Genomic DNA, 25718 nt, shown 5'->3' with positions numbered 1-25718 from the left:
CTTTAACGGGAACGGATTCAGCGGTTTCCTTCTAATTCTTTCGTGTGTAAATTGGATTTGGTTGTTATTCTTGTTTGTGTCAGAAAATTTTATCCTGATTCTTTTAACTTTTTACACTCTTTAATTAATACATACGACAAAAGGTTCAACAAAGACAAACCAGCTATAGATATGTACTGATTTTTTTATCATAGGCATTGAATATTAATGACAACTGACACAAAATAATCAAAGAGTGTCATTTAATTTGGAGTAGTGACCAATCCTTTTAAGGAGAGAAATGGTTAAAAGTTTCCACCAATTTGTTAAAAAATATATATTCTATGCTTAACTCACTATTTGATATGTGTTTGTTTAATAAGTTGCATTTTGTTTGCATTAATTGTCATATTTATTATGTCGATATAGCGTACACTGGCCCATTCATTAAAGACAGATATTTCCGCTTCAATACGTAAAAGTTCCAGAGTCACACTTACATCATGTGACTAAACGCTCCCTTAAATAAAGATGATATGAATTTGAACGATTTTATCGTGAGATTGCACCGGTTGATCACATTCACAATTTTAAATCAAAATCTTTACTCATAACTGAAATATTCAAGCTTGAAAGTGTTGCGTTAGAAAAGTCTGACTCTTCGTGTATTAGGACAGGCCTTTGTAGAAGAATGGCGCAGCAATCAGCATTGTTTTATTCTTAACTACGTGACTTCAATGAGAGAGAGAGAGAGAGAGAGAGAGAGAGAGAGAGAGAGAGAGAGAGAGAGAGGAGAGAGAGAGAGAGAGAGAGAGAGAGAGAGAGAGAGAGAGAGAGAGAGAGAGAGAGAGAGAGAGAGAGAGAGAGAGAGAGTGAGAGATGTGTACAAGTTGTTAGAGTCATGGGGACACAAACAAGTTATTAGCCACTCGAATTTATGATATTTGTGACTTTTCACATTGTTATTATTTTACAAATAACACTTTTGTGAATCTGACGTTTGAAGTAATGTTTTTAATTTGTTGATTTAAATATTTTTGTTTATCAATTTCAATTAAATTTATAGTAATGATCAGATATGTGTTGAATTATTCTTGGTCTTAATTTCAATAAATAAAAAGTTTACAAGTAAGGAAGCTATATTGATTTGAAAACATGTTGCGTTAGGAAAGTCTAAAGGTGCGGAATGTAATATATATGCGTGTATTAAAACAGCTGGAATTGAACAATTAACATTAGCAATAAACGACATTTTTTTAATACATTATCTTAACAATTAGTCAGATGTTTGCATAACCACCTATTGATGATGACTCCCGTTTGTTCCAAAAGTGTGTATCAGTCGTGTGGCTTGTGTTATCAGGTTTCACACGAGAGGCGAACACAAAAACATAAAGCCACGGATCTGTCTCGGCACAACACCCTATGGTCTGACCAGTCAACGCTACTTGTGGTATTAAGAGAGATGAAGTACCAACTTAAACGAGTTTTTAAGTTCAATTATTTTTAAAGTAAAACCATTGATAACTTTTCACCTTCGGACAATGCCATTTTGGTTCAGCAGTATTGTACCAGGCGAACACATAACTGCCCGTTGCTTAGCGGCTAGACTCTTGCAAGACAACATGAGGGCAAATATCACAGACATTATCAAATTAATTAGTACATGAAATCCGATATAAACACAAAATATGCGTACGGAATTTATAGACTCTTTTTCGCGGATTGTTGTGCATGTTAAACCAATTCTCTGTACATGAAGGTCAGCCCATGCCTACACTCCTTGTAGAATTAACAATTCCAAACTGGAAGACAATTGCTCCATAGCGTACTGTTAATATCCTCATTCATAGCAATCAATGAGTGTTCTTTAATACAGAATATATCTCCGTCGAGGGAGCAACATCAGCTGTTATTGTCAAGCGACTACGTCTTGTAACGCCATGAGACATTTCGTTAACGTTTGATCATACTATTTGGTGAATGATCATCTTCGAAAATCAATATTTTTAAATTCAAACTAAACAAATATATATATAACGGTACATTTTGTTATTCGAAAATTCCCATGTTCTTTAAAGTACATATTGTATATAAAAGCATTCAATGAAATGAACACTCAACAAAATTGCATTCACTCACAACATAATAATGTCCTTCCCCACGGAAGAAAATTCTCCCGAAATACTTACACATCGTACCACAAAACATTTAAATCAACCCACAATACATTGACATCGACCTACCATGATATAAAATCAACCCAAATACAATCAAATCAACGCAAAGTCCAATAAAATCAACCTACAATTAATTGACATCCACTGACCATGCAATGCCTTCAACTGATGGTTTGTTCATAGGCATGTTATGTTAGTGAAAACTGATATACGAGTAATTATAGTAAGAGTGAAGACATAGTTCACAAATACCAAATTATTTTGTGTTAAAAAAATAATATCTGCTACACTTTGCTAACTATTTTTTATGATGTTGTTTGTTGTTGTTGTTTTTCTTATATTATAGGTATTTTGTGTTTGAGTGTTTGATTCCCTTTCCATATATTTTAGTATTTCAATGTAACTTACAATACAGCTTATATATAAAATGATTTTCGATCGCTTCAAACGTATATATCTGTGCCTTCTTTTATGACTTATCACGCGATAGGCGTGATGCGATATAGCGCAACCCACAAGATTGAAACATACTCCTTGCACAAATAACTATCGTAATATTACTTTAACTTGATACACTCACAACCTCTTTTTTTTTACAAATGTCGACCTTGTTTATTGTGATACAGATCGGTAAACTGCTCTTTGTAAGACGACATAATATTCCGAACAAAGTTGTCCGGCTAGTAGGGTCATACAAGTATCGGCAAGCATAATTTGGATTTTTTTCTTTTTGACTTGTACTTCAAAGATTTATTATGCCTGTGTTTTGTTAAGGTTTTGAACAAGTATATGATACAATGTAGCTTATTTTAGCATTGTGTTGGAATGTAATAATATTTCATAAGTATAATTATTCAACTGTTAAATAAAATATAATAAACTAAAATAATGTTCGGTCATTCGTGATAACAAACTGTCTTTCATAAATACATATTTTGAAATGTGAAACAAACTCACTTTAAAAATAATTAAAATACTAATAAAAAATATTAAAAACTGATTGTAACTAAACCAAAAATAATTATCGGAAAATATCTGTAAGGTTTAGTAAAATACTACAGATCGTTAATCGTTATGTAATGTCAATATTTAATCGAGATATTAATTCCGGACTGAATCCCATAATTTTGTTTTGAGCGAATTGTCACACCTAAATATAAACATACACATTTAACAATTATTACCACGATGTTTGAAATGGCAAAGCAAAAATATATGTTACTTATGTCCCCCACAGACAAAGTCAATAGGAGGTACTTCAAAATAAACAGCCGCTTATTCAATGTAAAGTACGGTCTACGTTATACTACACGTTCATCCTTAAAAACATAAAGCTTCGGAACTGTCAGTGAACAGCACTGCGTGTTCAAACCAGTTCACGGCTACTTATGGTATAAAGAGAGTAAAGTACCGACCAAAAACGACGTGTGATTTTTAAATCAGTTTGTGAATCCAAAATACTAATAATCAATAACCGTCGTTCACTGCGATTTGAGTTAAGCAGTAATAAACCAGGCTGTCAGTTGTTCAGCGACTAGACTATTGCAAGACAATAAGAGGGAAAATAATCTGAGACATAATCAAATAACGTGTTACATTAATTCCGATATAAACACAAACTATAAATATTCATCGCTTAATATTACCAAAATGCCGTGAATGTTAAAAAATCGATTCGTCAAAAGAAACCAAGCCCTATTTACTCTATTGCCAAGACATAAATATGAGACGCGCTCTTAGAAAGCAGAGAGGGGTTAATGCATGTGCGGAAAGTGTCGTCACAGGCTTATCAGGATAGAGACTTTCCCGTGCCTTTGCTAATATGGGAAGCCGATGCAGTTAATTTATTTTTTACAGACCGAGGCTTATTTATATGTCTTTGTATTAGAGTGAAATAAGTTGCTTTTACGTCGAATTGTTGTGGATATATTCGCTCCGACAATCCTTGTGGAATTACAGTTTCATTCATGGAAGCCGGAGAAGTGTTTGTGCAATACAATTGCCCCATGACGTGTTTTCATATCCCATTCATAAAAAAACAAGGAAATTCCTTTAAAAGAAATAAATAGCCATCGAGGGAGCTAGAATAAGCTGTTCATTTCAAACAGAAAACGATTCACACTGCCGATGAAACATGTCCTTCACGTTTGATAAAACAATTTGGTTTAGCTTGATTGCTTTTAAAGTACTTCCTTCTCTTTTTTTAAACGCTCGCGAGTCCGTTTCCTGTGCCTAGAACCAGTACTTGGTGTCTTTGGGGGAGGTCTACAGAACACTTGGGATCGAACCCGTGACTTCCCGGTCGCTAATTTAAGACATCGACACTCACTACTCAATGAGATCAACTCAGAATATCATTATTCATTAAAGTATTTTTATCGTAATATTGATTATAAATGCGCTAATCACTCATAAAACATAACTAATATTTTTTATTCTATAGCACACACAAACTGTATGAATATCACACACATCTACATCTTAATCAGCAGATGAGTGTCAAAACATTTTTGTAAGTAAAAACGTATTAGCATTTTAATATGTTAGAAGCATGTTCATGTTACAGCTTTTATTCAATAAGTAATGATTGAACATCGACATTTCACGATATTATATGATTTTCACCGCGATACACATTTGGCTATCAATTAACAAGCACATGAAACTTAACCAGAAGTATTTTCCGAGTAAACATGTATACTCACAAGCATCATAAATATGTAATATAAGTGTAAGCGTAAACGCTGAAATAAATGCTGCTGCTTTTGTTGTTGTTGTTTGCGTCGTTGATATAGTTGGTGTTGCTGTTTATTGATCCAAAAGGGGAAAATGGATTAAACTCGCATTTTAAATGAAATATGTGGTGGCATAGCTATAATTTCAATGTGAGCAAAATAATACACCAAATTAAATACACATTTGTCCTTGGGGTAGAACTCTTCGCATGAAGTATTTTATATACGATGACACTATGAAACTCACAAATAATAAGGATTTGATAATGACTTCATAAAAGATTACAGTTTAAATCCACACATCATATTCATTTTAGTCTTTGAAAATTAACAATTATCTACGTACATGTATTTACTATTTATTCGTATGCAATTGTTAAATGAATTTGATAATGGAATACTCGTGCTGACTTATTTAAAGCCGTATCTAACCTGCATTAATTAATGGATCATGTGTGCTGTTTTTTTTCTGTTCCCAATCAATTCAATTAATTGTTAAACATGTTGACTAATTGCTTAAAATGTTTTATATTTATATACATATATAACCTGTAACATAAAGATACACCGGCTGTATCGAGTCTGCATAAATTGGTCATTTTAATCAACATTTTCATGTTAACAGTGTATTTTGTTCACCATATATCTCTATTTTAAGTAAATAAAGGGGAGTAATTGTGTGAGTAAAGTAAAATTAAGAAAAATATTATTACACTTGGATGGGACAAAACGTATATATTAATTATGTTTACCGATTTTTTTTCTCTGAATGAAACATTTACCTGATCTCCCATAATTTATGTTGTTACTTGTCATTTTATTATGAAGAATTATTATAACAGCCTATATAAATAAATTAAAATGCAATCTTGCTTTTTAGCGCGACCTTTGCAGAGTATTTTTTATGAACGCACATTTAATTTGTGTTATCAAAATATACATCAACAATGGTTCAGTTTAATTTCCCATTTTTTTTACGTTTTTCATTCAAATGTGGCGATGTTTTTACTACAACAATGGCCATGCATCCTTTGCAATCATTAAAGTGAAGGCCCTCAATATGTGTAAAATCCCCAATGCCAAGCTAATGACCTCAGTTAGGTATATTATATCCCTGTGATATGAAATACAATTTCGATTTTTGTAATATGCCTCAGCATATTCTACAAGTATCAAGTACCTTTAACATAATGGGTAAACTCTGTTTGAATTGTAGTTTTATACCCATTCATTTCAAATAAAGTATCAGTTGATGCAGTGATGATGACTTTATGTTCATATTTGTTTTGGTCTAACCCAGCAATAACGATGTTAAAAAGTAAGTACATCCGAGTTTTTGTCATGAGAAAGAAAACTGATTGGAAATAATGTGTTCCTAATTAATGCATCGAGTATGCAGTATATTAATTACTTATGTTATTTTGTTAAAATAATTGAGTGTCGAACGTAAGTGCCAATGACAATTACAATGTATGGTAAAATATATTAATTTAACAATAAATGCATTTAATTTATTAAATTTTTTAAAAACAAGCAACAACAAAGTAAGCGCCGAAGCGTCTATTAGTTGCAAAATATGCACTTTTAGGTGCCAAAATAACAACCGGATGTCGAAGTGACTAATGTCCGAACTGCCCAGTTGCTGATGAAAGTAGGATTTTTTCTCTAGTGGTCTGCGTTCGCATAAGGAGCAGGGGGACGAAGGTTTGAGCTGCACATGGGTACGATCTGAAATGGCCGGTTTCCAAACCAGCAGTAAAAGTAGAGGTTTCCATTGCCTTATTGTTAAGTGCCCGGAACGAATGATATGAATCGAAGGTAAAGATGTTCATCAGAAATGTATTATAAGTCAAACTTGCTGACCCTTAATCACGAGGGAAGACACTATATGCTATATGTGTGTTGAGTCGTGGGTAATTTTCGTAAAGTGGTAACACCACAAATATTTTATAAATATAAGACTATGATTCATTATAAACATAATAATTAATCTTTGGTCTTTATATTTGTCGCTTTTTCAAACGTTTTTGTTCTGTAATAATAATTAATAATAATTTATCTTGATAGTGTCAAACTGTCATCTTGAAAATGGTTTCTTGTTGAGCCGTGTATTATGCTTGGCTATTGCAATTTCAAAATGTGCATACCTACAAATAGTCTTAAAACTTACATTGCGAAGGAGTTTAATTTCTTGTGAAAACATGTCAACAGAGGAAGTTGTATGGAAAATATTCATTCGATTTTGTGCTACTTATGAACACTATATATTAACACTTTATAAAAGTAAGGAAATATAGCTCTAATAAATTACAATATATTGACCCGTTGTTGTCGCCGTTTTGATCAGATAAACGATGGTGATTTGGTTAACACTTTTTCCTGTAAGTGCTGCATAATGTGGAAACGTTCTATCACGTAATTATAATAATTTTACGCGATCTCTATAACCACGTTTCTAAAGGAACTCACGGCTCAACGAGAAACTACCACTTTATTTGTATACTTCGTAATACAGTAAGTGTTTCGAAAAAAACAATCTTCATGAAAGACTCAAAGAGTCACGAATTTTACCCTTTCTTTTCACTTTAACTATCTTAACTTCTAAAAATTCATTTACTGTTACCTTTCATCATTCATACAAAAACACAGAACCGTATAAACGATGTAACAACCTAGCAGAGTGCTATTGATAAAATACTAAAACAAATATTACATGGAAAAACAATCTTTGTCCTTGATATGTTTGTTGTTGTCGTTTCGCCTATAGTAAAATATAAAGTTCGGTTATTAAAAAGGGTCCGGTTTCACTTTCTGTGTCCAATCGTAATACTTCGTCCATCTCCGGAGTGTCCGTAAAGAGTGGTTTATTAAATAAAAAGCCAGTTGGGTCCAGAGTGTTTCTGTGTTCAGCTACATGGTCCGATATACTTTAGCCCGGTTCGACTTGCTTCTTGCAAATTAGTGCTGTGTGTCCTATTGGCGGAACAAAGCCGGCGAATTTGATTTTCTTTATATATATTTTTTTCAGTGGGCCTTTTGTTACTTAACATGAGCGGAGGAGTATATGGGGGAGGTAAATAATGGCAAAAATGTAGTGATTAAAGTGTAGTTATTATTTAATAGATTCGTTGTAATTTGTGTCGAAACTATTCGGACAGTTTGTATCCGAATTAAAAGGGCTGTGCAATGTTAAATAAATGAACTCCAACACAATGTTTCCTTAAGGGAATTTATAATACAATAAAGTGCAATGTATCCAAATACCCTAAACAAAACATTATGACCCCCAACAAGCTTTTCCTTACAGGAATTTCAATAGACGTAGAATCCTGCGTTTTGACGCGAGCAAATTAAAAATGACTCGTTTTTGACGCAACCCTTTTTTCTGCCGTGCGTCATTTTGATGCATCGAAAATTTGACCCGTGCGTCAGTCAGTTAACATCTCAAGTTCCATGGTAATAAATCCCACTGTGCTCCTAATTGAAATTAATGTTTCAGTATTTGAAACTCGGTCTATAATCGAGGGAATACCCCGGGCGTTGTTTATCTTATCATCTCCAATACACATGTCACCTTCTAAATAGTGCATGCGCACTAACTGGGTAATTATCAGCAGCGATTACACGATAATTGATTGACCAGTGATTTTTTCTGCTTTAATTTGTTACAGCCTGTGCCATTTGAATTGGGAAAATTAGCCCGATTAACCGTGGAATTGGGAAAAATAGCGCGATAAACCATGAAATTGGGAAAAAATTAAGCATTATAAATAGGATTATAAGTAACAGAATTCATGTTGTTTTTAAGTGCAAGTTCAGGGAGTTTTCTAGAAAAGGAGTCTGGTCAAATTGGGATTTTTTTAATCAATAAAAGTGGCAAGTTTGGGAATGATTTATGGACAAAAATGACTAAATTCAAGTTATAAATTTTGTAGGATGTTTAAAAAATTAAGTTGAGACCTAGATTTAAGAAATCATAATTAAGTTATTAGAGACTTCTTTCTAAAAAAAAAAAAAAAAAAAAAAAAATGTTTTTTTTTTGGAAGTTGGGCTTTTATTGGGAAATTTTGGTCAGATTTTTGGGAAAAAACATGTGTTTTTACGATTGGGAAGCAGCCGAAAATCGGCTGTAATTTTGAGCAAAAAAAATCACTGTTGACCATCCCATAATTGCAGGTTTTTTGCAGACTTGCAGACGGCACAGTTAAAGTAAGTCGGCAAAAGTAATTAAAGAAAAAACAAAATTGATCTAAGGTCTATTAATTACCTAGATCCACTAGTAAGTCCAGCTAGTTTGTCAGTTTGTTAATCCACCAATAATAACGTGTAACACCCATCTTATATAAACTGGAATCAAAGTTCATTTTTTATACTAACATATTTCATACATTTGTAATATTCGGATAAACAGTAATAGATATACTAGATGTTCCATGCATTTTAGTTGTGTTTTGTCAGGGATGGTGATAATATAATGACGATAAATATGTGATGAAAAGGTGCTACCGGTACATATCTTAAATTACTTAAGTGTGTTAAAAGACTTAAATGTTTTAAAAGGAGTAGATTTTAATGTACCAATTCATTAAAATAAGTTGTGTTTTATCATGGTATTGTTATTTAATAAAGCAATATAACTTTTTAAGATCTTATGTTACTCTTAGAGCATATTTTTATCTAAAAAAATGAATAATACAGACAAAAACACAATTAACGCGCTTCAAAATTGACCCCAGCATTTTTCAATTTGACTCCTCAAAATTTCAGTCCAGGGGTCATTGACTCCTGGTTTTTAAAATCTATTGAAATCCCTGCCTTACAGGGGATTGAACCCACAACATCATACATGCCAGAATTTTTTAGGTCCAAAGCGGGACATTCCATAAAAAATTGTCGGGACATTTGACCAAAAAGCAGGACACCTAAAACGATCTATCATTCCACCTTTACTGTAGTCAGTATAGTACTAACAAAAACTCTTGATACTTTTATTCAAGACATAAAACATCTGATATGAAGCATGAAATCTAAAACATAACAATAACAGTTTTATCAAATAAGACAACAGCAAACAATGAAGAAAATATTCATCTTTTTAGAGTACAAAATCTGGAACATCACGACAACAATACTCATTATATAACTTTCAATGCCAAACATTAACGCAGGGGTGGCTATCCAGTACACCGAAAGTACCGGTTACAGTAAACTATGTACTGAACAGTTACATCAGCTTGACACGAAATGCGCGGCCGTACACATTTCCGAGGTAGGTTTTTGATGGAAGCAAACCGTCTTTGTGTTCATTTTAACTGCCAACAACGCCTCAACCGTTCTATGGCCCAGATTTTCCCTTTCTTCTTTCTGAATTTTTTTTCAGTGCGCTGAAACAATGTTCTGGATCGGCGTTTGAGTGAGGGATTTACAGCGCAGTTTGTTACTTGTCAATTGTCGTGGCTTAATTGGAGTAGTTTCAAACTGTCATGCATAGCACCTCGTTGTTTTTAGCTTAATTGGAGTAGGGTCAAACTGTCCTGCATAGCACCTCGTTGTTTTTATTACAATTACACCCAATTACACTAGACAGGATGGGTATCACTTATTGGACTGTTTGTTGTGATTTTGGTATATTGCCCATTCGGATTATCCCGCTATTTTGGAACTAAACATTGAATGTAAAAGACTCATAAATGACTTATAGTTAATTTTTCAAAAAAAATATTTTGTAAACCATTTCAAACAAAGACAAAAACAAACACATTTTCAACATTTATTTCATTATAATACAACTATCGATAGCAATAAGCGACCACTATCTTGAAGACCACCATGGTGTGAATGCCTGATAAAATCAATAATTAGCCGATAAATCGCTGATAAGGTGTCATAAACAACACTGGTACACACGAGAAAGTAGAATCGGATTGTTAATTGGGGGTAATAAAGGGATTAGCAGTGGTAAGTGTTACCGAAACAGAGCTTGAATAGCGAATTTTATTGGGAACCTATAGACCTTACATCATTTTTTACGAATGTCGGGACAAATCATCTCATATCGGGACGCCGGGACAAAGGGCCCAAAAGGGGGACTGTCCCGCTGAGATCAGGACGTCTGGCATGTATGCACAACATACTGAGTGGAATTCAGACACTAACTGCATACAGGTTTTTGTCCATAATTAATGACTAAAATTTGTTCACTAGATTGCTGGCTTTTTGCTGCCCTGTTTACGCTTACCTGGGACCCTTCACTCCTGGAGATTTACAACCTGATAATCTGATAAGGTCATATAACCTTGCACAGAATGCCCTGATTAATTAAGAACTATATCACACCACACTAACATTGGCTTTGTAATAAATTGTATTGCTATTTTTTGTAATAATAAGCGTAAATGATCTTCACCCTGAATTGGTCTTCAAGTTGGAAAGCCATATACATGTAATGCAATATCAATAATCTGTAAAATATGTTGTGACAGAAATAAAGTATTTTATTGAAAAATAAATGTTATAAACTATGTGAATTAATATTGGAGCAGTCATAAAAATTATTTTAATGAATTTACCATGTTAGTTCAAGTATACATGTTTACATGTAGTTCAGTAAATATGTGTGGAATACACAAATGTAAGTGGTAAATTGACAAGTGAAATAAACGTACAAATAGCCTTTCAGCCTTATAAAACAGAGGCCTATTAAAGGCTGCTTCCCAGGTGAAAATTTCTTTAAAATCATGCATTTTTCCAAATATCCTAACTTACACCAGCTTTTTCATTTCCCAAAGTAGTAATTGTGTCGAGAATTCTTCCCAAAATGAGCAATTTATTCCCAAAATCCATAGGCTAGGGCCTTTTCCCAATGAAGAGAGGAAAACCCCTGGCGTTGAAAAATGTATATAACTGAACACTCAGTAAATGTTTGAATTTTGAAAAATATCTGATGTTCAGCACTTTCTTACTTACAAATCAATACACATACAACATCAGGCTGAATACAGGAGGACAGCAAAACCTGAGACTTGAACAAAGTATGGTTACACGCAGTCATCACATTACATAAAAGCTTACAATAATGGAACACTATACTGGTTTCAGCATGGCTTTTGGACAAACAGTGTAACATCATCATACTTTCAGAGTTATGTCAGATTTCTTGCAATAAATTTAAATTAAGGTAAAATGGTTGGGTATGAATGATACACTTGTTGCAACAAAAGGTATTGTCTGTTAATTGCCATATGTATGTATGTTTGATATAAATAATATATATTTAAAAAATATCTGATGAACTTTAAACAACGTTTGTAAATAAATGTAATATTAAAAATTATATGGTAAATAGCCTTCATTAAAATTAATGACTGTACGCATTGCATTGAGGCTTTGGTGATGCTGATAATGATGAATAAAAATGATGATGTTATTAATTATTTAATTATTCCTAATGATTGTGCATCGGAAATACTTTTTTATTGCACAGGAAACAGTTTAATTGTAAAAACATGTACCAAGAAACTGTTCTTTGTACGTTCCAGTGATCTTGTTGTTATTCTTTCCCTCAAATGAACAGATTAGACACTGTAGGTTGACATCCAATAGCAACAGTGTATTTAAACCTTAATTAAAACAACTTTCTGTTGATGATTCATATTCATGAATATATATCTTAACAAGATAGTTTAATGTGTATTATAATTGACATGTCATAAGTCAATTGTATATACATTAACTGATGAACAGGTGTATTGTTAGAACCATGCATGTCAGTGTATTACCTGAGCTCTTAATTCATGTCATTTTGTTTCCAGTGGCTGTTCAGTCTAGTACCAGCAGAGCTGATAAAATCACACAGGAAATAGCACACTTTATAGCAAGAATCCATTTTTTTGTATTAGGTGAAAAACCATATTGTTTCCAGCTTATTATCAGTATGGCCTTTAAAAAAGCTTTTTCGGAAGGGAATAACGAAAATATGTACAAACTTGGACTATAATGCTTGTTTTCAGATGAGGTGGGTGCTATTGTGTTGGATTTTGGTGGCTACTCAATAAGAGCTGGTTATGCAGGGGAAGATACGCCAAAGGTATGTATACTCCACAGTTTCTGGTCAAAAGGCATTCTTAAGTCATTATGTACAGTATTTCCGAGGATATAAGAGGCACCGCAGGCCTCGACACGAACAGTGTCCCGAGACCCCCAAATTTTGGTGAGGAACACCAGTTTTTTCCAGGATTTTACTCTAATTTTAATAGGCAAGGTTCCCAGTGGACACCAATCTGTGGAAGTTAGTGTCAAGCCCTGCACCAGAATATGAGTTGCATTTTCTAATTTCTACCGTATTAAAATGGTGTCCTTAAATAAAATGCATGGGAATAAAACCTTACATAATTTTTCATGAAATGTTCTGAAGTGTGTGCATTCACTCATGTAAATCCATGAAATGTTGAATCTTCTCTTATGTTTTAATTCAGATCAAATCTGCCTTTGTGTAATGTTATGCATCTTCAATGTTTGTTAACATTTGTCATCTCATAAAGGAAGATTATCTTTCACTGTAAAGACATACCCGTATCTAAATTTGATCTTGTAAGATTGAACAAAAGGTATTTGAATATTAAGGTATTAACTTTTTATGTCCCCCACTAAAGTAGTGGGGGACATATTGTTTTTGCCCTGTCTGTTGGTTGGTTGGTCTGTCTGTCTGTTTGCGCCAACTTTAACATTTGCAATAACTTTTGCAATATTGAAGATAGAAACTTGATATTTGGCATGCATATGTATATCATGGAGCTGCACATTTTGAGTGGTGAAAGCTCAAGGTCAAGGTCATCCTTCAAGGTCAAAGGTCAAATATATGGGTCAAAATCGCTAATTTAATGTACGCTTTTGCAGTATTTCAATATTTAAGATAGCAACTTGATATTTGGCATGCATGTGTATCTCATGGAGCTGCACATTTTGAGTGGTGAAAGGTCAAGGACATCCTTCAAGGTCAGAGGTCAAATATATGTTACCAAAATCGCTCATTTTATGAGTGCTTTTGCAATATTGAAGATAGCAACTTGATATTTGGCATACATGTGTATCTCATGGAGCTGCACATTTTGAGTGGTGAAAGGTCAAGGTCATTCTTCAAGGTCAGAGGTCAAATATATGTGGCCCAAATCGCTTATTTTATGAATACTTTTGCAATATTGAAGATAGCAACTTGATATTTGGCATGCATGTGTATCTCATGGAGCTGCACATTTTGAGTGGTGAAAGGTCAAGGTCAAGGTCATCCTTCAAGTTCAAATATATGGGTCAAAATTGCTCATGTAATGTCACTTCTGCAATATTGAAGCTAGCAATTTTATATTTGAAATGCATGTGTATCTCATGGAGCTGCACATTTTGAGTGGTGAAGGGTCAAGGTCAAGGTCATCCTACAAGGTCAAACGTCATATAGGGGGACATTGTGTTTCACAAACGCATCTTGTTCATTTTGCATATGCAAACTACTGTTAAACCATTTACTTTTGTGTGGTACAATTTTTTTTCGCGTATTTCATTGGTCCGCTGAACCACAAATTCTAGTGCCAATGATTATTTCAGTCGTAGAATGAGCCTTTGCAGGGTCAGGCAATCCTGCTTTAGTAAAAAAAAGTGTCCAACTGTTCCTGTTTTCAACCATTTTGAAAAAGTTATTGTTTGATTAAGATATACTAGTTAATACAGTATGTTGTTTTCTTGATAAGTGTTTAGGTAATAATACTTTTTAAATCAAGTACGGTATTTAAACGGTACATCCCTGGGGGATTCACCAATTGTTTTCTTTTACGTGACATCGTCAAATTAACAGTTTGCAGATTTATCACATATGTCAATTAGTGCCAATTAATGTTAAAAGAGAAATAACGTTTTTCACACATGTGTTTGGGGACCTTATTACTCAATTGTTACTACTAGGGGACCGGTTGCGCTGAGAATTTTAAATATTGTGACTGTCAAAACAACATTGATGGCAATTAGCGAGCGGGGACCCACAAAGGCGCCGCTTTATGGCTCTATAATCTACAATTATCGGCATCACTTGCATGCTTCAGTGCACATTAACCGCAAGTCTTGCTGCCAACACAGATTAGCAGATTATGCCTTGTTATTACTCTGGTTGTTTTAATAAAAGTTTCATTATGACGACGGTCAGTCTGTCCCTAAAATTTGAAATCCACGAAATTACGTATCAACGAATTAGCTGTTTTTTACTTGAAATCCACGAAATTACGTGTCAACAAATTAGTTGTTTTAAGATCGACTATTATATATGAAATATATATAGTGAAGCTATCCTACTCACCCCGGCGTTAGCGTTCCCGTTCCCGTTAGCGTGCAAATGTTAAAGTTTGCGTACCACCCCAAATATTTTTATTGTCCCTTGACATATTGCTTTCATATTTTGCATACTTCTTAACCAACATGACCCCAACCTATAAACAAGAGCAGACAACTGTATCAAGCATTTTGTAAGAATTATGGCCCTTATTTGTCTTTGTAGCTTTGAATATTTTGTTAAATTTTGTGTTAACATCCACTTTACTTCTAAAGTATCAAGGCTATTGCTTTCAAACTTCAAATACTTTCTTACTGTCGTGATGTAACTGTACCTTACAAGTTTAATTTGACCTTGACCTTTGAATGACCTTGACCCTCAATTTCAAATGAATAAATTCTGCTTAAATTGCCATAACTTCTTTATTTAACATCAGATTTGATTCATACTTTGACAAAACAACACTTGCCTGACATACCACAATGGACTCCACCCAAACTATCCCCCACGCCCCACCCCAGAATCCCCCTTCCCCCCCAAAAAATATATGTTTTTTTTTTTTTTTTACTTTTTTTGAAAGATCAATGACCACACACCCACATTATACCCCCGTCTCCATGATAGCTTACGTTATACTGTCAAGCACTCGAATAGTCGAGCATGCTGTCCTCTGACAGCTCTTGTTTATTAAACCACACAATTGCATACTGAAGAATTTCTTTAAGTTTACAATATATATAATTATTAATGCTTTATAAAAAATTATTTATGTATTAATATGTGGCATGGTTACAATACACTTGGCACCTTGTAAATTTTGGTATTGAGTTGCATTCACTTTTGTTAATCCTTTTTGAAAATCGTAGCAGTCATCTCAATAGGTAAATTAATAGACCTGCTGAGTTTGTTTTCAAAAGTGCCTTCTCTTAACACAGTAATTTGCGTATTTCCAGTTAAATTAACCAGTTCACAATAAAATAACTGTTTCAATTATTCTCTGAATGACCAGTGATAGCAGATGTATTTCATGCACAGATAGGTGGCAAGTTTGCAACCCCCCAAATTAGACAATGAAATCGACACTAAAAGCAATAATATCAAGGATGTCATACTGTCATCTGCTTAATAAATGCTTGAGAGAGAGAGAAGGAAGAACAAGCCATGGATGACAACCAAAATCATGGACCAATGTGGCAAAAGAAGCGAGCATAGGCATGAGAATAACACCAACCTGGATTCTAGGGCAAATTACCGGAACACAGGGAGGTAAGTAAGAAAATGAAAGAGCTTTGGAGGAGTAGATTAAGGATCGATGTATCATCATCGATAAAGAGATGACAGCAGGCAGCAGTAAGAAGGCCTACAAGATCCTCACGAAGGCCAGTCAGCCCAGGCCACTGTTATATTAGATGCTGACGGGAATCGCCTGACCAATATTGCCACAGTCCTTAACAGATGGGTTGAATACTGCAGTGACCTGTACAACTTTCTGCTTCAAACGTATTCTAGTCTCCTTCAGAAGGATCTCAGACCAAAAGCGGACAACCAAAGTGTGCCCATACTTGAGGCAGAGGTGGAGGAGGCAGTGTGTTGTCTTTAAGGGGCCTATTCACGTTTTGGTAAATTGACAAAATGAAAAAAAAATGTTTCAGATTGGCAAATTTTCATTGTAGTTATAATATTTGTGAGGAAACAGTAATACAAAAATGTACTGAACATTTACCATGCTCTAAAATATCTATTGTATGCATCTTTTGATGATTTAAAAACCTGAAAATTATAAAGCGTTGCAACAAGAAACGATTGAATAATTTGGAAAGTTCTGTTGTTGTTGTTGTTATATTTTGTGACACTACGAGGATTGCTTATATAAGTAATATAAAGTATAAAATACATCATTCATTGTATGGGCACGGATGTGTTTGACTTTTACTCAAAGGGTTAGTGGTTTGAGCCCAGTTGAGGGTTACTTTTTTTTTCTTTCTTTAATTTTATTAGCTAGGCTGTTTTCAGAGAAAACCAGAGGTATTGTCATAGCCAGCTCGTCCTGTCCGCCAGCTGTGTCAAGGTTTGTTAAGGTTTTTAACAGTGGCTCTAAAATCAAACTCCTTCCATCTACAACTTTGAAACTTCATATGAAGATGCACCTTGATGAGTTCTACACGCCACACCCATTTTTAGGTCAAAGGTCAAGGTCACTGCTTTCGCAGCCGAGCATGGCACCCGTTATGCGGTGCTCTTGCTCTTGTTTGTTACTGTGGCTTTTTAGATCCAATGTTTAAATTTATCACTAAAGCATTTCATGAAAAACTTCAATACACGCCAACATCTTTTTAAAGGTCCCTTTTAGGCAGGAAAACGTCTGGGAGTGGATAATAACCCTTCCTAGCTGATTAAGCATGAAGGAATGGCAACGACATTAGCATTGATGGCACTATGCCAAATGATCTGGGAGAAGAAAAAGTGGCGTAAGGAGTTGACCCAGTCACTGTTCATACCCCTACTGAAAAAGGGCAACATCAAGTTGTGCGAGAATAACCTCACCATCAGTCATCCTAGCAAAGTCATGCCGTGCATCATCCTTAATTGATTGAAAAGTAAGGCAATGGAACTGCTGGCTGAAGAGCAGGCTGGATTCAGAGCAGGGTGGAGCACAGTGGAACAGATCTTTAACTGCAGAATCATCATTGGAAAACACCTGCGACACCAACGAGACCTCTTCCACATCTTCGTTGACTTTAAAATAGCTCTCCACCACGTGTGGCACAATGACCTATGGCATGTTATGAAAGTATTTAAAATTGACAAAGGAAAGGTGCAAGTCATTCAAGAACTCTACGGAAACACCACCAGTGCAGTACTTCTCAACAAACAGCATGGGGACTTCTTCAGGACATCATGGGGCGTCTGTCAGGGATGTCTTCTCTCTCCCATCCTGTTCAACCTTTTCCATGAGTAGATAATGCAGGAGAATCTCCATGACCACCACACCTCTATCTCCATCTGTTGAAGACCTATCTCCAACTTCAGTTTTGCAGATGATGTTGATCTCATGGGTGGCACCAGCAGTGATCTTGAAAATCTCACCAACAGACTTCATGAAAGAGAAAAAGCAAATGGAATGTCAGTCATCACAGACAAGTCAAAGATCATGGTGAACAGAACAACGAATACCAGTACAGACATCACCATGAACGGCGAGAAGCTAGAACAAGTGACCATCTTAAAGTACTTGGGTGCAACCCTGTCCAAGGATGGTACAAGTGCAGTTGAAGTCCAAATAAGAAATGCCATGGCGATGGACGGACTGAGCAGGTTTAGGACAAGCAGTTCCATCAGCTACCAAAACAAGTACAGGCTCTACAAGTACACCGTAGTCTCCATTCTTCTCTATGGCTGCGAGACATGGATGCTTCATGTAGACACAGAACACAGGATACAGGCGTTTGAACATAAATGTCTCCAAAGACTGCTCCGCATCTCCTATACACAGCACAAGACCCTACTGGTGACGGTCAAATTACAAAAGCTGGCTTAGTTTGGACACGTCACCAAGCACGACTCTGTCTGCAAGATTGTTCTCTAGGGCACACAAGAGGGAGGTCAAAATCGAGGCCGTCAGAAGAAAAACTGGATGAATAGTTTAAAAAAATGGACATCCCTTTCCATGGATGAATTACTCTCGGCAGTAAAAGCTTAAGCTGGAATTTGTTAACATCCTTTGAACATTAACATTGCAAAGTGATGCTAATTGAAGAAAAGAACAAAACATTTACAGTTGTTAGCACTGGCACATTGACCTAGGCAACCAAAACCTTTGTCTTGCAATAAAAAAATTACATTCAATCAAACAGATGGAGAATGAAATTGAAACATTTCTTTGACATGTACAAACTCTATAATTTATCGAAGATCTGATACACTAAATTGATATGCAAATTCTATAGGTAACAGGATTAAAGCCTCTTCACAAGAACAGTGTGTAAACATTACATAAGCTCAAGAATTTGCTGTTGTTTCTAATGAAATCTATAAGTGTTTTTTTATGACCAATCCGAACAGGGAATTTAAATTGACCATGCAGTAATCAAGCACAGTAACCAGGGTTAAGGATCTTGTGACTTTGTGGGGTTCCCCCTTTTAACTTTAATTGATGTTAACACGACGGTAAATGGCACATAATTTCAAATAACTTGTTAATACATTTTGTTTAAGAATTTCAACGAGTGCATTAATGATAGATTTGTATGCTGCTTGTGACAATATAAAATACAATAGAATTAATTCATTTGATTAGCCTGTGTTCTTGTTCAAAATTTGATTTGTATGACGCCCTTATGCTTCACGCAATGTGAAATTTTGTCACCGCTTTCAGACGTATTCAAGGATTTATTTTTATACCTTAAGGTATTGTCACAAACTGCATGAAAAACTGTCTTTTTATGCACTAAAGATTTGTGCAAGTGTATTTTAATAATTTGATATATTTGCAAAAATAAAAAAACTTAACAGTGTGATAACATTATGTCCAGTCCGTGTGTAGTAACCCCTTAAACCCCTATTGATTCTGCAACATGGGAACTTTTATGATCCTGCGTCAGAAAAAGGTTGCATGGTAAAAATACCAACCAATTAATTATTTAGAGGCAATTTTTATCATGTTCTGCAATAATTAATTAAGTAAGCAGTTTGCAATTACGACACTTTTGACTCCTCCAAATGAACTGACTTGCATCATTATGATGCAACTGACATTTAATGTTTTTATATTACACATTTTTTATTTAAGCAAGATATATTTGTTATAAAAGTTATAGAAAGCATCATTTTAGAGCAATCAACAAATATTGAAGAAAATAATATCTACACTTCAGATTTTAGACCTCTGAAAATTTCGTTTGACCCCTCAAAATTTCAAGTGCATTTTATGTGACATCTTGTTTTCAAAAGTTAATAAAATCCCTGAGTTTTATAATATCATTTTCACGTGAATCAGATGTAACCACTTCAGTGGTTGTCTCTGGGAAATGTTTTAATGTTTAAATTGAGCCATGCTTTGGGATAACTGGGCCAATTATGTGTGTAAAGTGTTGTCTGAGATTACTCTGTGCAGTCTACACAGGCTTATCAGGGACCCTCTGTGCAGTCTACACAGGCTTATCAGGGACCACACTTTCCCTCTTAATTGGATTTGTGATAAGAAGACACTTGAATAAATCTGAAAAAAAAGAAAGCAGAAAGTGTTGCCTTTGTGCGAACTTCGGTTAAAGCCCAGTTTTCCAAGAACGAGGCTTAAGTGTTTCCACATTTTGCTAGGCTGAGATCCCCTCCAGCGTAGGGGTGTTGGAGGAAGCAGAGGCAGTCATGGAAACAGATGAAATTAAGAAAGATGGTGGCAGGAAGTACTTCATTGACACCAACTCTCTTCGGGTGCCGCGAAAGGGGATGGAAGTTCAGGCTTTTCTGAAGGATGGAATGAGTATAAACCAGTCTTTATACAAATGTGCTGTGGTCTTTTGCTGGAAGCCATGGGCTTCCAGTACTGAGTTTCATTAGAACTAGAAAAATGATGCTACTTTTCTCAAATATTAATGTTTAACATGAACGTGAATACTTGTCTATGGTTGCATTCCTTTTTAGTGGAATTATTTTACATGTTATTTTCAATAGTTTAATTATTGTTAGTACATGTACATGATTGAGGGTTTTAACTTCTGTGATGGGACACCTTACATGTTTGACCAACTTAGATTATTTATTAAGATTTACTTTTAATTTTTCCAAATACATTAAAGAGGAAATTACGTTGTTGTTAAAGTGCTAAGTGATATTATATAAACACAAGCAACGGTCCACATAAATGCACATGTGAATTTTGTACAAATTAACGTTTGATAAAAACTGACAAGTACATTTTAAAATGCCGAAATGTTATTCATGTTGCATTAAAACAATTATTGTTTATGATTATAATTATGCTAATTGCGCAATAAATAAACAAGTATTTGACATATTTCAAGGTATACCTGTAACTACAAGTACTAGGAAAATCGAACATTGACATCAAATCATGTTGATTTTTAAGCACCGGTACAGTACTGCATTAATATGGATCAAATGAAATTGGGAAAATTTTAATTGCGAAATCTTCAGATTTTGAAATATGGGTCTGATTTATTTCTTGGTACATAATTGCATAATCCCATGAAAATGTTATTTTACTTGCCTTTTTGTGGTAATTTTAAGTGCTCATTTTATTTGTTTCCTCGCAGATAACGCCTTTTTGAAACTTAATTGATGCACCATTCGTTCTTTTGGGGAATATGTATGTATTGGGAATTTGGGCATTTTTCTTCTTGTGGGAAAGTTCCTTTTACTGGTACTTTATAAAGAAGAAATAAATCGCTGCATAACCTCATGTTTGTTGCAGTTGACAACTGGGACATCTTTGAGAGTGTCCTTGACTACACGTACAAGCGTCACATCCAGTCTGAGTCCCAGGAACACCCTGTCATGATGTCAGAGGCATCGGTAGGAAACTATTGATCACTGGAAAACAGGGCTTAATGCCTGTGCGTGAAGTGTTGGCCCAGATTGACATGTGCAGTCCCAACATACTAAATACAGGATATTTGTTTGATTTGGTGGAATATCGACTTAATTCACGAGTGATCACAGAAATTATATTTTTTCTTTGATCACAAGTGAATTAAAATCCATGTTTTACTGAATCCAACAAACGTTCTTTTTATTTTATGCTTACAAATGATTATTTTTGCCATTCTGGACAATCTTATTCCCTGTTGGGCACCCTGAAATGTCATTACAGGTATATTTAAGGATAGCCAGTGTGTATGTTGTTATAATCATTCAGTGCAGAGTAGTTGCCTTTTATAAAATTTGGGTTCACAATTGGGAAACCAAAACATATCTAAGAATAGTATTGGTAAAACAATGACAATTACCAATAATTTTTACTGTAAAATTTCACATTTAAACAGTGAATTTTTGGATTTAATTCACTGATATGTACGTATCTATAAACCACTGTAAAGCATAAAATAATAAGGGACAACACTCTCCCTTTTATGTCATTCTTTTGTTTTTCCCCTTTTATGACATTCTTTTGTTTGAATGAAGTCTCCTTTAAGTGACAATCCAGTTAAAACAATTGTCCTTGATTAAAATGTGCTTAATGTACAGGCTAATCTTGGGTGACACTTTACTGACATGCATTAAGCCCTCTTTTTCAAAGTGATGCTTTATTAATTCAGACTGTATTTCTGTGTCTGTTGTTACTTCACAAAAATTATTCTGCATCTTCAATAAGAAAACATCAATCATTTAATATGAAAATAACGATATTTGAACTTTTCCAGGGAAAAAATAATTTTGTTTGCCTGCCGCGAGTAGATTTAGCTTTAGGAAGTCAATTTTAAAAGTAGTCCTCCTTGCAAGTAGATTCAGGTGCATAAAGGGCATCATACACGAAGTCAATTAACAAGAATTGTTATATTGTCTGATTTATTTTTATTTTGTGCATGTACTTCATGCAGCATCAAGGGGTATTAGTCACTAGTGTGACAAGTTTTATTTTTAATATAAAGTGCTTTTAATTAGCTGATTGTGTTATTTGTGTTAACTGTTTAAGTAAATATTTTATTCAATTAAAACTTTATCAGGGAAAACGGACATTAATGCATGTGTGCAGTGTTGTCATAGATAAGCCTGTGCAGTCTGCACAAGCTTTTCAGAGACAACACTTTCCCCTTTCTTTGAACTTTTTGTTTGAAGAAAGTCTACAAACAAACATCCAGTCAAAGCTTAATGTGTTGTCCCTGCTGAAGATTGCACAGGCTAATCTGAGACGACCCTTTACACTCATGCATTATGCCCCGTTTTATCAGAGCAATCTCATATTATATTACATCTCTGGCCTTTTTATTTCAGTGGAACAGCAGAGCCAAGAGGGAAAGACTTACAGAGATCATGTTTGAAAAATACAATGTGCCAGCATTCTTCCTGTGTAAAAATGCAGTTCTGTCAGCGTATCCTTTGAGTAAAACAGTTTAATATTCAAACAATAATATTTTGCATTTTAAAAATGTCGAGATTTTCATGCCCCCGGTAGGGTGGCATATAGCAGTTGAACTGTCCGTCAGTCAGTATGTCAGTATGTGTGTATGTCAGTCCGTCCGTCCGTCTGAAAAAAAAACTTAAACGTTGGCCATAACTTTTGCATTATTGAAGATAGAAACTTGGTATTTGGCATGCATGTGCATCTCACAAAGCTGCACATTTTGAGTGGTGAAAGGTGAAGGTCAAGGTCATCCTTCAAGGTCAAATGTCTAATATATGGCGTCTGTCTGTCCGTCCAAAAACTTTAACATTGGCCATAACTTTTTCAACATTGAAGATAGCAACTTTATATTTGGCATGCATGTGTATCTCATGAAGCTGCATATTTTAAGTGGTGGAAGTTCAAGGTCATCCTTCAAGGTCAAAGGTCAAAAAAAATATATAAAAAATAAATAAAATTTCAAAGCGGCGTTCTCATGAAGCTGCACATTGTAAATGGTGCAAGTTCAAGGTCAAGGTCATCTTTCAAGGTCAAAAATAAAATAAAATTTCAAAGCGGCGTTCTCATGAAGCTGCACATTTTGAGTGGTGGAAGTTCAAGGTCAAGGTCATCTTCAAGGTCTAAGGTTAAAAAAAAAAAGCGGCTTAATAGGGGGCATTGTGTTTCTGACAAACACATCTCTTGTTCTTTATTGTTTTGGTTCTATTGTTTTGAAATAAAACCATTATTTAGTCCCGTACCGGTGAAACTGGAGAGGGACTTATGGTTTGCGCTCTGTAAGTCTGTCAGCCTATCACACTTTTCTGGATCCTGTGATAACTTTGAAAGTTCTTCATATATTTTCATGAAACTTGAAACATGGACATATGGCAACATGGAGATTATGCACATCATTTCATTTTGTTCCTACATCAAGAATTCCTGTTGCTATGGCAACAAATGGACTAGAAATATTGCTGACAATTGTGTATTCTGCGTAGGTAGGGGACTTTTATTGCTTGGCAATAGTCTTGTTCTTTATGAGATGTGTGCAAACAGTGTTTATTTCACATGAGAACCAATTTTGTAAAATTTAATCTGCTCATTCTTGCCATCGTGATTGACAATGATATATTGGATTCACAAAATATTTTCCTCATCCAGAAATTTACTATAAGTGCTGAATATTTTGATTGGCCTACTTTATAAACTGAAAGACTGGAACACTGAGCTTAATGCATGTGCGTAAAGTGTTTCAGATTAGCCTGTGCACTCTACACAGGTAAATCAGGAACAACTCTCTCGGTTCAAAGGAATTTTCCTTCAAAAGTAGGTGTCTTCTTAGTTAAAATCCAGGGTAGGCCAAACAAGTTTTCTCTGATTAGCCTGTCCAGACAGCACAGGCTTTTATGGGACAACACTCCACACACATGCATAAAGACCAGTTTCCCTTGAACAAGACTCAATATAAAGTGATATGACACACTAAATGCAAAGGGATTTGTAAGCAAATCCACAAAAGCAATCACTCTTTAAACACTTTTTACAGCGTTTACAAGTAAGGCCATCAAACTATTCATTGAATTTGTGATTTATGCTTAACATAAACTTAGGTTTGCCAATGGCCGCTCTACCGGTCTTGTAGTGGACAGTGGAGCCACGTACACCACTGCTGTACCAGTCTATGATGGTTACGTCCTGGGTCAGGCCATTGTGAAATCTCCACTAGCAGGGGACTTCATTAGTCTAGAGTGTCGCAAACTTATGGAGGAACTCAACATTGATGTTATACCCCCCTATATGATTGCCTCCAAGGTATGAACCAGGGCCTATGATGTTATACCCCCTATATGATTGCCTCTAAGGTATAAACCAGGGCCTGTGATATTATACCCCCCTAAATGATTACCTCTAAGGTACAATCCAGGGCCTATGCTGTTATAACATGTATATGAATGCCTCTAAGTAATGAACCAGGGCCTATGATGTTATACCCCCCCCTATATGATTGCCTCTAAGGTATGAACCAGGGCCTGTGATGTTGTGCCACCCTATATGATTGCCTCTAAGGTATAAACCAGGGCATATGATGGTATACTCCCCTATATGATTGCCTCTAAGGTATGAACCAGGGCCTGTGATGTTATACTCCCCTATTTGATTGCCTCTAAGGTATAAAACAGGGCCTTTGATGTTTTACCCCCTATATGATTGCTTCTAAGGTATGAGCCGGGGCCTAATGTTATACCCCCCTATATGATTGCATCTAAGATATGAACCATGGCCTATAATGTTACACCCCCTATTTGATTGCCTCTAAGATATGTACCAGGGCCTATGATGTTATACCCCACCCCTATATGATTGCCTCTAAGGTATAAACCAGGGCCATGATGTTATACCCCCCTATATGATTGCCTCTAAGGTATAAACCAGGTCCTGTGATGTTATAC

General features: G+C 35.1%; 1 protein-coding gene across 1 annotated transcript in view; it reads left to right on the top strand.

Annotated features, from left to right (window-relative positions):
• Nucleotides 1-7827: 7827 nt before the first annotated feature.
• LOC127851384 (actin-like protein 6B) overlaps nt 7828-25718 on the top strand; it is a 32439-nt gene continuing 14548 nt past the window's right edge. Inside the window, exons 1-6 of the mRNA XM_052385133.1 lie at nt 7828-7967; nt 12904-12980; nt 20523-20685; nt 21637-21737; nt 23157-23254; nt 24879-25080. Coding sequence (XP_052241093.1) covers nt 7943-7967; nt 12904-12980; nt 20523-20685; nt 21637-21737; nt 23157-23254; nt 24879-25080 — 666 coding nt within the window. The 5' untranslated portion in view covers nt 7828-7942. The remainder of the gene's footprint in view (nt 7968-12903; nt 12981-20522; nt 20686-21636; nt 21738-23156; nt 23255-24878; nt 25081-25718) is intronic.

The sequence above is a fragment of the Dreissena polymorpha genome, chromosome 1 (assembly GCF_020536995.1).
Source record: "Dreissena polymorpha isolate Duluth1 chromosome 1, UMN_Dpol_1.0, whole genome shotgun sequence".
NCBI classification, from domain to species: Eukaryota; Metazoa; Mollusca; class Bivalvia; order Myida; family Dreissenidae; genus Dreissena; species Dreissena polymorpha.
The sequence above is the reverse complement of the archived record's forward strand: the minus strand, read 5'-3'. Positions and strand labels throughout refer to the sequence as shown.